Source organism: Pelmatolapia mariae, linkage group LG22 (assembly GCF_036321145.2).
Source record: "Pelmatolapia mariae isolate MD_Pm_ZW linkage group LG22, Pm_UMD_F_2, whole genome shotgun sequence".
Taxonomy (NCBI): Eukaryota; Metazoa; Chordata; class Actinopteri; order Cichliformes; family Cichlidae; genus Pelmatolapia; species Pelmatolapia mariae.
In genome coordinates this window covers 16,154,112-16,167,969 of record NC_086245.2, presented here as the reverse complement: position 1 = coordinate 16,167,969, position 13,858 = coordinate 16,154,112, and the positions used below count along the sequence as shown (strand labels likewise).

The window sequence follows — 13,858 nt, the reverse complement described above, 5'->3', positions numbered from 1 at the left end:
CACTGCTCTGAGGGACAACACCAGTGACTTAAATGTCATTGGCAGTCATCCTTTGGGGAGACTTTAGCCCATCATCACATGCAGGTAAATGTAAGGCTTGATTGGCTTAATGTCAGTAGCTGTATTTAATTGCTCATTATAAAGTATTTAGTGATAATGACTCCCTGTTAGCTATTAACGATTATAAAGAGCCAATCAAAAGGTATTAGCACTGTAATATCTCTAAAAATGGGTTAGATGGTAATAAGGCTGATTGGTGGGAACCAACAAGTTATACATGATATATTCTGTCTGCTTAAAAAGGATCTGTGCTCACACAGTAACAAAAACCTTAATGATGGTCATTTCCCGTATTTGGTTCACAAGAGAAACCTGAGGCTAAAGTCGAGGCACGAGGTCAGATGGTGTCCTTTAACCAGCGAGCAAGAGACCACAACCAAAAGCTGGCTAACACCTGGAGGTCCTGCTCAGGTATCTCTGAGCAAGACACCTCATCCCTCCTGAACGCTACGGTGCAACTCACCTTTTGCCCAAAATGTAACTGTTTATATGCTGCTTTTTATGTTGGATTCATCCATCCATCCATTCGCTTACGCTTATCCTTTTCAGGGTCGCGGGGGGTGCTGGAGCCTATCCCAGCTGTCATAGGGCGAGAGGCAGGGTACACCCTTGACAGGTCGCTAGTCTGTCACAGGGCTAACACACAGAGACAGACAACCATTCGCGCTCACAGTTACTCACGCATTCACACCTATGGGCAATTTGGATTGATCAATTAACCTATCCCCACAAGCTGCATGTCTTTGGACGGTGGGAGGAAGCCGGAGTACCCGGAGGGAACCCACGCAAACACGGGGAGAACATGCAAACTCCACACAGAAAGACCCTGGCCTGATGGTGGGATTGAACTCAGGACCTTCTTGCTGTGCGGCAACAGTGCTAACCACCGTGCTGCTCACGTTGGATTCAGTAAGTTTTCATTCCAGCGAGACTGTGATTTCAGCCTAAAGTAGATGTGACATTTTCCAGCTTTTCTCTACCCTCTTTCTCCACTTTTTCGATTTCTCTGCCCCCACTTCTTAGTTCCTTTTGTGTCTGTATGTTAGTGATTATTAGTTAGAGGTTCGAATATTCCACTCTCACACACACATGCATGCCCACGCACACCCGCACACACACACGGACCCATGCCCAGTGAATATTGGTTTTTATGTTAAAGTATGTGTCTCCAGCCACGGACAGAAGCCAAGTGAAGGAAGACATGACAAACGACTTTGGCATTTAACATGACAGACGCCCTCTCTCTCTGTCTCCCTCTTTCCGTCTTTGTGTGTGTGTGTGTGTGTGTGTGTGTGTGTGTGTGTGTTGTAAGTATGAATCTATAACAGTAGCAAATGTTTAAAAAAAAAATCCAGAAAAAAATATAGTAAATTCTCAATCAGGTCAATGATTAAAGTCTGTAGTCACTTATGTAACCATATGCAGAGTGATTGCATAACTTGTGTCACCTAAAAATAAATTGTAGTGGTAATTGTGGTTTTTTTTATTTGTGTGCTATTTTAATTAAGAGTAAATCTGGTGCTTGTGTAGAGGAGTGTTTACACCCTACTGTGTTTACTTCATTTGAGGTCCTGAACAATCACTATCATAGCTCCCCTGATGAAAGCATACAGCCGTAGCATGTTACTGAGTTGCTACACTGCAAACATTGGATTATACTTTTGTTTTGTTTCATAATTTTATAGCTAACGGCTTGAAACAGTAATGGGATTTTCGTTCCACTGTAAACTCAGCCCTGTTCAACTCAAACTGATGATAAGCCAAGGTAACTCACTGACCACAGTTGCACATGCACATGGAGTCACCCATGGACAGTTAGCAGGTTTCTTATTTCAGATTTGTGATTACAGCAGATTTTTATATGTGTACCTATGATGTATATGCTGGTGTTGGTACACGAGGAAGGTATTTCTTACCTTTGCAGACAGGTCTGTGGTCACTCCATGCCGCAAACACTTCTGCCACTCTTTGGCAGCTGATACTTTTGCTGCCCTGTAGAACATAGTCTTCTCCACAACTAAAGTGCACCACACTCCCAATGCTATGCAAAATGAAAAAAAACAAACAAACCACACACACACATAACATAGTGTAAGAAAAACACAAAACACTGCAAAGATTCTGTACAGATGTGCATTTCTGTTAAAAAGCAACTCCACCGGTGTTTTTAAATTGTACCTGAAGTCATTGCCATGGCGTTTTCCATTCTCTGGCTCTCCTGGGTCTGGGCAGGAATTAGAAGCCTGTCTCACACCGCCTTCATTTACTACACAGAGAGACAGACAGGTGGAGAGCCAAGAACACACGCTTTAGATAAAGACAGACAGTAAAGAAGTATTTGGTTAGCTGGATTCCACGAGCAATCTTTCTCTGAAGTAAAGGTTCAGTTTTCTGACTGCTATACATTATGAAACTCTTTCATTTTTATGCTCACATAAATACATTGTAATTCGAAATTTACCATCAAATCAACATGGTACTGCTTCAGTGCGCCCTCGCATCTGTCATTCAGAGGAATGACAGATGCGAGGGTGCCTTTAGTTTTAGCTTCGGAAATCTGCCTGTCTTATCACTCATTCGCTTTACAATCAGCAGTGAAAGACAAAAAAAGGTTCGACCAGGAGATAGCCTAACAGACAGGCTAGATGGTGGGGTGGGCTGAAAAGGATGACGCAGCACTCCAGACACGATCTTAATTCTCTCACAGACGAGCTAATCTTGACAGTAACCCTCCAAACATCACAGAGGTAGAACAGAGACAACAGACAGGACTGCACAAACACTTTCAGACTGCAACATCAGGACAAACGTGGATCTGACAGGATGCATCTTTACTCAGTATCTCTCTTTAATTACAAAACTGCTGTTGTACTGATTTTTTTCTGTTTTTTAATCATTTTCCTTTTGTCTTTCAGTCTGTCCCCTTTGCCCCCATCTATGAATAAAATAAGCTCAAAGCAGACCGTTTAGACCTTCTTCTTTGTGCAGCAAAAGTTTTACTTTTTTTAATGAAACACTGCTGCTTTTTTTGTCCCAAAATAAGGGACGCATCACGTGCCATGGAGCTGTTTCTGGTACATCGCAACAAAACAAAAAGTATTAGTAGTAATACGGTATCTTAATGAGCTGCATTCCATTGATGTTCTATTTCGACCCACGTGAGAGGATATTTCCTTAATGAGATCAGGGTGAGGGTAAACTTATTTAAATTACCCTTGAGTTTCTCGCAGTTTTTCATTCAGACCAGTGAATACAGAATTAGGCCCCTCTGAGGATTTTTGAGTGCATTTTTTTTCTTCTTCTTCTTCCCAGTCTGTCATCCTTTCCTAATGTCTAGTGTCAGCAGAATATTACTAGAGGCAGAAATCAGCCTGGTGTGCTTATTTATTTCGGCTATAGAGCAAATAAAACAGCCCGTGGTGTATTTTGATATTCAAATGCAAGGACTGATATTCAATTTAGAGGGAATAATAGTTTAGTGTGGTATAATAATCAGCTTATTTTTAAAGCATCGAGTAGACAACAGTGCGGCACTGTTCTCTTGATTACTAATTTCATTAGGATGATTAAATTACGAGTGGAAGAATATAATTATAGTTATTTGGATGATGAATATAATATCAAAATGATTATCTTTTTTTAACTTTTCATGTTTTGGTTTTGTTTTTTATTTATGTGGTCTTGTGTGTATATGTGTATAGGCTTTGCTGCTCTAATTAGTCAGCGTTCCCCTCATCTAAAGAAAGGCTCTTTGCAATGAACACAGGTTAAAAAAAAGAAAATTTCCTGAATTTGCAAGAAATTTAAACAAGCTTTTTTATTCAAGAACGCTTACAAAGTTGACTAGTCTCACTGTTTTGGAATTAAAACTCCCTTACCGCGTTGTTTAAGATACTTTCTGTTTTTTTTAGTGTTCTGCACTGACTCTTGTTGTAAGACAATTGCTGGTGAAAACTGATAAAAAAAAACAAAAACAAAACTTTTCTCTTATCTTAACCCCCCCGCAAAAGCCAGACAACCCAATTAGGTGTGACAAACACTGGCCAAGTGATAATACTGCCCATTTCTGTTTTCACATAAACACCTTCCCACCCAGGCTGTCTGGGCTATCTGGCTAACATGTATGTACATGTGTAGTCTGTATCAACAAACCCAGCAGGTGGTTGGTGTGCGGCTCTGTGTGTGTGGATTTGTTAGAGTAGATACTTTGTTGCTTTGTTGGAGCGGCTAATTTGACCATCTGGACTATTAACAGTACAACAGAGGGACTGGTTACAGTATCAGTTCTGTGTACACACAGACAAACACACAAAGCCCACAAAAGTGAACCCACAAACATATACATACATGCACATATACAGAACCACATCTAAGCGCACACGCATGTGTACATGGGCACAGACTGACACACAGACAGGCTTAATGCTTCACTGACGAGTTAAACCAGTTAGAGAAGAACAAATTAGCATCTGAACCAGTCAGAGCCAGACTAATTAACATACAGCACACATTCATATGTGTAGAATCAAACCTCGACCATGGCTCTCCAACCTGTCAAGGAAACTGATGGATCTGCGATGTGCCGAGCTCAGAACATCGCCTCCCCATCAGCTCATACAGTATTTAAGGCAATTACACACAAACATACAATCACATAAACGCAAGCAAATAAGGAAAACGAGCAAAAAAAATCAGTGATGTTTAAAAATTCATAATTACCAATCATGCAAACTAATTAACAAGAAGCAAGACCATCATCTTGGTGTATTTGCACGTACGGTATTAGTCTCTCGCTCTCGTATTAACACTTATGTGCACTTATCTTCTCATGTCCTTATAGTGTGCAAAAAAATGCATGACTTTGAACCTTCATCTGCATATTTGTGAGTACATGTGGGGTGTTTAAACTAGGTGGCAAACATAAAAGCATATAACCATCAACACCATTATAGCACACAGATAACTAATCGTCAAAGAGTTGCATAATGTCTGTGCGTACATGTGTGATGTGAGATGAGAAGACCGAATAGAGACGCTATAGTAAAGAAGTGTGAAAGAAAGTTGGACTTACATAAAAAATAAATCTATGTATCAAGTTAAATGTTGAAAAGTGAAACATAGTTACTGAGCTCTATTTGCTGGTAATAGCTCTGCTTTTTGTGCATATTCATAGAATGTTGAAAGTTATAATTGTAGAGAAAAATGTAATCCATATGGCCAAATTGGTATTACAATGGATGAAATGACAAAGGAACCATAGTTCCCTTCAGGATGCCTATTGTGTTAGTTTCCAAAGTGACTTATTCTTATATGTGGGTATTTCAAGTCAGAAGGAACTGTGGTTGCCCACCAAAAAGTGCACTACATTAACAGAGAAGCTCTTATACTTATTATGAGTGCATCCTTGTTATTTTGGAAAGGTTCTAGATATAGACTGAAATATGTAATGGCAGTTTACCTTTCTACCAAATGTAAAAGGTAATAAGTCATCACACTTCATGACATAATACATTTTATAGTGCAGAAATACATGAAATTGTCTTGGGAGATTTTTTATAAACCCAACAATGGGTTTGAGACCTCAATGATTCATTTATAAAGCTTTGCAGGCTGTGAGAGAAGAGAAGAGAAGAGAAGAGAAGAGAAGAGAAGAGAAGAGAAGAGAAGAGAAGAGAAGAGAAGAGAAGAGAAGAAGAGGCAGGAGTGGGCGGTAAACAATATTAACTACAGCTGATTCACATTCCTTGAGCCTAAAGCAAGACCAAAACAAACCATGATTAAACTTATCAGAACAAGCAATGATTAACTATTTCAAAGCAAGCAATGAAGAAGTGGGACAGCATGACCAAAATGCATATACAAAATATCAAACAACAAAAACACGCAGCAGTCAAGCAGAACACAAAAGCATGGCTCTCTTAAAGGCTTTCCAACACATTTGTGAGTTTAAAAAGATCTCATTTTCACATCAGCAGTCAATTTCAGCATTATGCTTTTGTAAATTGTTGCAATTAAATGTCTTTTAATAGATAAGAGACAACATTAATTTTGTATTACTATTAATAAGAAGCACAAATGTGTTGAACATAATAGCCCTTATTAAGAGACAAACTTAACAAAAGTAAAACCAAATTAAAAAACAAACATAAAAAAGCCAGTCCAAGCTAACCAAGCCATTGCAAGTTAGTTCATTAGCCAAAGGGACATTAAGATGTGAACTCACATATTGAAAACTTGTTGCTGGAGTCTTTGCCAGGGAATAATTTAACGCCCCGCGATTTAAAATCTACTGATCGCTTCACTGCAGAGGAGAACAGAATACAGAAAAGAGAAGGAAAATCAGAACAGATTGGATAAAGTGGGGAAAATTTTTTTGACCTAAAAAAAGGATTTTTTTCTTTCTTTTAAATGGCAGATTCTTCTCCCTCACAAAACTGAGAGAGAGAAGAGCAGAGCAGAAAAGAAAGTTACAAATGCAAAGTAAACTTGAAAAAATGGTGGAAACAGACAGCTAAGGGGGCACAGAGAAGGCAAGAAGCCGAAAGGGGAAAGAAAGTTGGAGAAATGGGTTCAACAAAAGCACCATTCAGGATTTTTTGTTCATAAGAAGCTTAATCTTTCTCTCTCTCTGTCACTCAGACACATACATCAGAAGTGAGGTTGTTTTTGCCGGAAGCCCCATCATATTTTGAACAAAAGCTGGTAAAGGAAAATTGCAGCTTTAATCAAAAGGACAATGATGCAGCTCTGTAATCAAAGCATTCCGATAATGGCACGTTACAAAATAGATGGTTCCTTTAATCAGAGTAACTCCCAGACAAGAAGGAACAAACTGAGGGATCCCTGTCGGCATAAGCTCTGTTTTCTAACACTGGTGACATCATTCGATTGCAAGGTTGGCGATGTTGTGTGTGTGCATTAGTACAGTTTAGAACATATGATTACAAGGTATAGAAGCAAAATTAATGGGTTAATAAGTGATTTTATAAAATAGTAAAAAAATGAAAACATTACGCTAATCTAATTTTGACTACTTTCAGATGTGATTTTTTTTCTTTCCTGTTCCACTTTGTTAAAATAAATGAACACATTATCAACATAAATAATGAAAACACAAATATATCTTGTCCTGAATGACAAAGTACAGTGACAAATCACTTTAATGAATGTCTGATAGAGCGGCTGACAGATATTGCTGTCATTAAGACTTGACTAATCCACTGAAGGATGACAAATGGCGAATGAGTTAATGTTCAACAATTATCCGAATGCTATACTGTACAACGATTACACATACGCACATACATCACTGCTATTATATTAAAAGCAGTTCTATTACATCATGTGTATTTTATGTCAGCAATAACCCCAACGTTATTCTCTATGTAGATACATGAACATATCATGCGTTAGTGATACATGTCTGTGTTGTCTATACTGATTAATGCTTCAGGGGTGTAATATTGTGTTACCTTACCAGCAGGTCAATTTCAAGTGCTCCAAATGATAGTGTTGTATCCACGCCAAGAGTCAGAGATATCAATCCTTATTTACAATCAATGCTAAGCACTTACTTAATCTTAAAATATGGATAATATGGTCAATACATTCTCTAAGCAGGGCAAAAATAATACTGTATTCATGCCGTTATCACATTAACAGATTATTACTCTAAGTCTAAACACCAGCAGACAAAAATATGGGATAGATGAAATGGTTTAAAATAGTTGCTTAACTTAAACATCAGCACACAGGCAACACACAGGCCTTAAGACCAGTCAGGGATCCCCATGTAACCACTGGTTGCTAGAGAAAAGTATGTAGTTGGCAACTGGTTGGCAAGAGGTTGCTGGAGGACAGACTTTTAAATTATGTATCAATATGTCAAACTGATCACGAACAAATGTCCATTTTCCCTTACATTTTAGAACAATTTGTGCCATAAATTCTCTCATTAATGAGACTTCTCCAAGCAAATGATGTCTCAGAGCTGCTTAGGGCTGCCTCTGTGCACCGCACATACATAAATGCAAAAACACTGACTTCACAGCAATCCACCTACACAAAGAGTTTCATTTATTATTCCTGACAGCAGATTCATAGCTATTTAAGATGGGGGTGGGGGTGGGGGTGCTTGATATCTGATATAATAGCAGTTATCACTTAGATAAAAAGCAGATTTTATAGTTTTTATTTATATAATATAATCAGCAGTGTTTCCATGAAACCCCCGCTCTTCCTAATATTTCAAAGTCATTATTTTTTATAAATATTCTGGAACAACAGCTGTATTTTAAAACGAGGCTAGCAAGAAGCCATGATGAGAGTGAAGTGAATACATTTTCCATTCCACTGCATACAGACATGACATCAAAGATTTAATGACTTTTTCTGACATTGGGTGGCTTATTTGATGTAGAAAAGTCATATAAACAGTATAAAACACAAAAGGGATAAGAAACAATAAAAGTGCAGAGTTGGTATTACTGCCTTCATATAAAACTGATGTTTGAAAATGTCCTGATTGTCATAAATTAAGAACATTAACTGGCAAACTCGTGCTGCTTTTGACAACTGGGGAAGTTGCAAAACAGATCAAAGTCTTACAATCAGGCTTGAAATGCATCCTCTTCGGTTTGGCAGCCGAATATGGGAGTCTGGGCCAAAAATAGTTAAAAGTCAAATTTGTTTTTGCCTGTGCAGATTCATTCAGTGTATCAAGCCCTGTTAATATGCATCATAAAACCTGTCCTGTGTGACTATGTATCAAAGTTAAATACGCCCATGTTAATATTCTAGCCTAAAAGCAGCAGCTCTACTGCAAACAACAGATGGAAGGGGCAGATGCATTTATGTAAACCATATTTATGAAGTAAAGTATTTCATATTAAGAAAACTATATTCAACAAGCAAAAGCACAACCAAGAGCTCAGCTTAAGTTGCACAGCAATAAATCAGATGCTGAAGCTACATATACATAAAAGAGAAGGAAAAAAATCAACTGAACCATGTTGTGTGGGTGTGATGTAGGCCTGATGCTTTTCAGACCCAAGTTAAAATCTTTTTTTTTATTCCTTGAGCACAACAAAAATAAATACCAAAAGCTACAGCTACCTTGTGCAGAATCCAGATCAATGAGTCACCATTTTTTTTAACATTACCAGTCTGTTACCTACAACACTGTTTGTTTTTCATACAGTAGTTCTTAAAACTGGTAGTGTGGAGCAGAGAGAGTCTCTGTGCCAATGATTCAGACAGACAGGCATCGAGCACTTTGATTGAATTTACCAGCTTTTGGACTAGATGCTCATCTCAGGTATTTTAATGTACCTGCACGGGAAAGCAAACGTTTAACGTTGTCTAGACTGAAAGCTATGATTTATAACATAGATGTATCTGTGCTTGTTTCTTTACTCAAACGTTCCCATGGTTAATAAAACTCACTGAATAAAAAGTCAAATAGGTGATGTAGCTGACATGTACAAATGACTAATAAATAAAAAAGACCGGGTAGGCAGAGCCTTTCAGTCTTTAGCGCCAAGGCTTTGGAATAGTCTCCAACTCCAACTACGCTTTGCTGACTCTGAGGACTCCTTTAAAAAGCAGTGAAAATATTTTTTTTAATAAAACTTTGTTGTTTTCTTTTCTGTATCTTGCATTTGTGTTGCTATTAAGTATATTTTTAAGTTATAATATTACCCTTTGTTATTCTGTGTTGCTGTACAGAGCTTTGCGCTTGTGAAAAGCACAGCAAATAAACTTTATGGTGCAAGACAGATTGAAGTAGTACCTATTGTAATTAGAAATTGTTAGATTTAATGATGCACTTTATAAGATTTTTAAGTGCTGCATTTTCATATATGTGAAGAACATTTTTGAATTCATATGTTTAATAGCAATAGCAATTGCACAGTAAGTAAAATAGGTGGCCTGCGTGTTTGCCTGTATTAGCTGGGCACAAGGAAATAATAGAAATATTGATTTGGCAGAGTTGGTTGGTAATGGTGATTATATTCTTCTCCCTACACCTAGTTAATAATAATTTGAATATGCTCAATTAGGGAGCGTAATTAGAAGACGTGAATAATTATTAGTACTGTAGAATTGCTATTTTGTAACCACAGATGAGCAATATTATAACATCACCAGAGTGTGTCTACGCAAACAACTGACATTAATTCAACAAAGTACATTCCTAGCTAGCCTTACAGTAATGACCCCAGTGCTAACAGCCCTTTTGATACAGGAACAGCAGAACACCAACTCAATAATGAAAGCCAGCACTGGTAAAATGCAAGCTCCCACAATAATATAAAAGATGATTAAGGAGTAGTTCATAGATTTATGAGCTCATATGATCCCCCTGAGGCCAGCAGTGTCTCTGTACTCAGTTTGACTAATGGTTCTTAAGCTAAGGCTGACAAGAAAAAGGATTTGGGGATTTATTTACACAAAAACCAAATTGTACGCTTTACATGTGCTAAATGCTCTCCTCTTCCTTGGCTGTAATTATGCAGAGCACTTAGAATTTCAAGATGTGTGCACTTGATCACGAGCAGGTTTGAGACACTGCAAGAGTCATATCAAAGGTACCATGCAGTCAACAATATCAAATATGTCAACCTCCCTGAGGGGTATACTGTTTCACTGCTAGAGTTGACTAATGTTTCTGCACCACGGGTTGACTGGAGTTTCTTTTGTACTGATTGACTTATTTTGTTGTCATAGCACTAGTTGACTGATAATGCCGTCAGTTGTTCATTAAGGGCCAATCACAGCCCTGCAGACACAGAAACTCATGAATACGTAATGAAGAGAGATGATGGGGGGATGTGATTGGTGGGCTGTGCCGTGGGGAAGGAAACAGATTGCTCGTACCTGACACGTGCATAGACAACGGGCAAACAGGCGTGCACACAAACATATGCTTAAATCTAAGCAGACGCGCAAACTGCCACAAGACATCGTCATACAACAGACAGATCTGTCAGCTTAAGCTGGACACTTGTACAAACAGGAATGCACACTGGTAAATCCAAAGAATTGTATACAGAGCAGAGGACAACAGAAATGGCGAGAATCCACACACACACACACATGCACACGCAGAAACCAGACGCACATTTATACTCTTAGCACACACACAGTGACACACATATTCTCAGCCAGGTGTTGAAGGTGTAAGGTTAGGCATTAAAGCACAGAGCCATGCAGAGAAGAATGTCAACCGAATACTTAATTAATAATGTAACACTTCAATATTTGTTAAACATCAACTATGCTTGAGGCCTTACTTTCCCTATTGGATTGGGACAGCTTTAATATAGAAAGACTGAACACAGGATCATAAAGAGTTATAAAACAACAGCAAATAATGGAGGGGAAATGCGGGTAAAATAGCGCACATCTTGTGCTCCAACAACAAAATTAAACATTTCCAGTAAGCAAAAAGCCAATCAAGTGTATGCCTTGCCACAGTATATTGGAATTACGGTGCTGTTTCTAAGCAAGTACACAGACACAATCTCTCTACAGCACAGTACATGCAGGAGGAGGCAGAGTAGCTCAAAATTCCTCATTCACTTTAACAGGCCGACAGGGGGCAGACAGGCTAATCGCAAGAAACCAAATAAATAACTATGGTAGATGCACCTTTGCAGAGTTTTCTCAGATTTAATTGGAATTGAACTGGGTTACAATTACATTTCAATTCAAGAGGGATCCTGCTAAAATGGATAGCCTTTCTTTAATTTTTTGTACTAAAAAAAAACCTGTCACAGGTTGGGGTTGGACATAAAATCTCAGTAAAATGCAGAAACGGGAAGATTGTGTGACATTTTCATTATGCTGATGCAGGAGTTAAAAATGCTTTCTAAACATTAAAATTTTGGATGCAGAATCAGCCTATTGATTTAGAGGTGCTACCTAGAATTCAAACAGCATGACCAGGGAAGGTCAAAGAGAGCAGTCACGCAAACACTCTCCCTCCGTTATGTCTTGAGGATTCATCTTTATGGATTACTCACGTTATACCTTAAACAAGCTAAACTGACTAATTCCCCAAAACTTAGGCACAACATTTCCTGCAGACTACAAAGTGGGGTAGTCTCTTGTGTCTTGCCATGAATATAGGGGTCTTACTGTTACTGAAAGCTGCACAAGTTCAGAATTTGAGCTGATTAGAGCTTCTAAACCAAATTAACCTTCTACAGACTTTATTGTGGCATCATGGTTTGCCTCCAACAAATATCTCTAGTCTTGGTTAGGCATTTTCATTCGTCTCATTACTAACAGAGCATCTCGAGGAACAAAGAGAATAAACACACCTAGCCATATTTTGGCAGAAGTGTATGGAAAGCCAGGTTGTCTGGAAGCCTTTTTATGATTGTTTGGAATCTGTCATTACAAAAATTTGAAAATGCACCAATTAACAGTGTGATACCCCTGGACTCATAGTCAATTTTATTCTGGCAAAACAGAAAGTACCATGTGCAATGATGAAAAGAGGGGAAAAAAGACTTAAATTCAGAATTGGGGCAGGTGCGAGCATGTCAAAGCAAAATTAGCAGGAAAAATGAAAATTCATGTATGCAGCACATTTAGAAACGATGGTATGGACTCTCAGATCACCTTCCCCGTGAATCAGACCATTTTAGTAATAATTAGCTTCGCTTATGTTTTGTGTGTACCTACCCATTTTCCTAATATAGTGAACACATTCTCTTATATGTTTAAAATATTTTAAAACGGGAGATACTGCAGCATTGTCAGGATTCCTCCACCCTCGCTTTCTAAAACGTTAATGCTCATTAATAAGAGTCAGGCATTACTTCTCACTGTTCAGACTGAAATTTGTATAGTAAATTAAACCCTGGCAAGTATTCAATTCACTCGATGGCTTGCCGACGGGCTTGTGATTGGCTGACCGCCGACAATATTAAAAATATGATTAACTGGATATGGATAACTTTGTGAATGACAATTAGTCTACTTGAATCTAGCTAGTTTCTATATTGTGGAAATATAATATAATAATTTGTTTCAATGGGCTAACTGAAGGGCTCCCAGGACTCTTAAATGTTTTATAAGTTCTTGCTGCTGTTGGAATTTATTAAGATGAAATTATAAAATCATAAAAATGTTGAATGAGAGTAAATGTCCTGAAAATAGAGTAACTAAACAGAACTTCTTTGGCTGCAAAGCCAGTAACAATAGGTAGCCTACTTTCCTTCGTTTCCTTAATGTGTCTGTCACACTTGTCACACAGATGGCTTTTGAATGAATGAAGACAAAATACATTCACCTGTTTATGAAGAGTGGGTGAGTCAGGAGTCTGCACTGTTTTGCTGCCTGCTTTCCTTTTCTTGCATGTCAACTCCCTTGCTTTGTATAGATTGCCTTGGAGTAGCTCGGTACTCCAAGGCAATCGTTTGAATGGATTACTGAAGCATGTAAATAAATGATCAAATGCAGCTGTACCTGGAAGCTGGATCATTTGTTTTTCTAGGAGTGAGCCAACTGCGCAGTCCCCTAGCTTAGCCTCTCAGTGGCTGAAATGGCACAAAGTCATTATGGTGCCTATTTTGCATATTAGCAAGAAATAAAGAAAACAAAATAAAAATAAAAGAAGCAAAAAAACCAAACAAAAAATCTTGGCTTGTCTATGCCATGGTGAGTTGGTAGACTGCATACAGGAATACAAACAGGAAAGTATAATAAAATTATGAAAGATGTAAAGGTTGATGTAGAGGTGTGCAATGAGTGACTGTTATTATAACACATTAATCACACAGGTTTA

The 13,858-nt window shown here is 38.2% G+C and overlaps 1 protein-coding gene across 4 annotated transcripts in view; it reads right to left on the bottom strand.

The window, feature by feature from the left end:
* The window catches only part of csmd3b (CUB and Sushi multiple domains 3b), a 392,628-nt gene that overhangs the window by 141,138 nt on the left and 237,632 nt on the right, over positions 1 to 13,858 (bottom strand). For all 4 annotated transcript variants that reach the window (XM_065470768.1, XM_065470769.1, XM_065470770.1 and 1 more), the window contains exons 7-9: positions 6,284 to 6,361; positions 2,239 to 2,326; positions 1,977 to 2,101 (exon numbers count right to left, since the gene is read on the bottom strand). In XM_065470768.1, the coding sequence (XP_065326840.1) occupies positions 1,977 to 2,101; positions 2,239 to 2,326; positions 6,284 to 6,361 (291 nt within the window). The remainder of the gene's footprint in view (positions 1 to 1,976; positions 2,102 to 2,238; positions 2,327 to 6,283; positions 6,362 to 13,858) is intronic.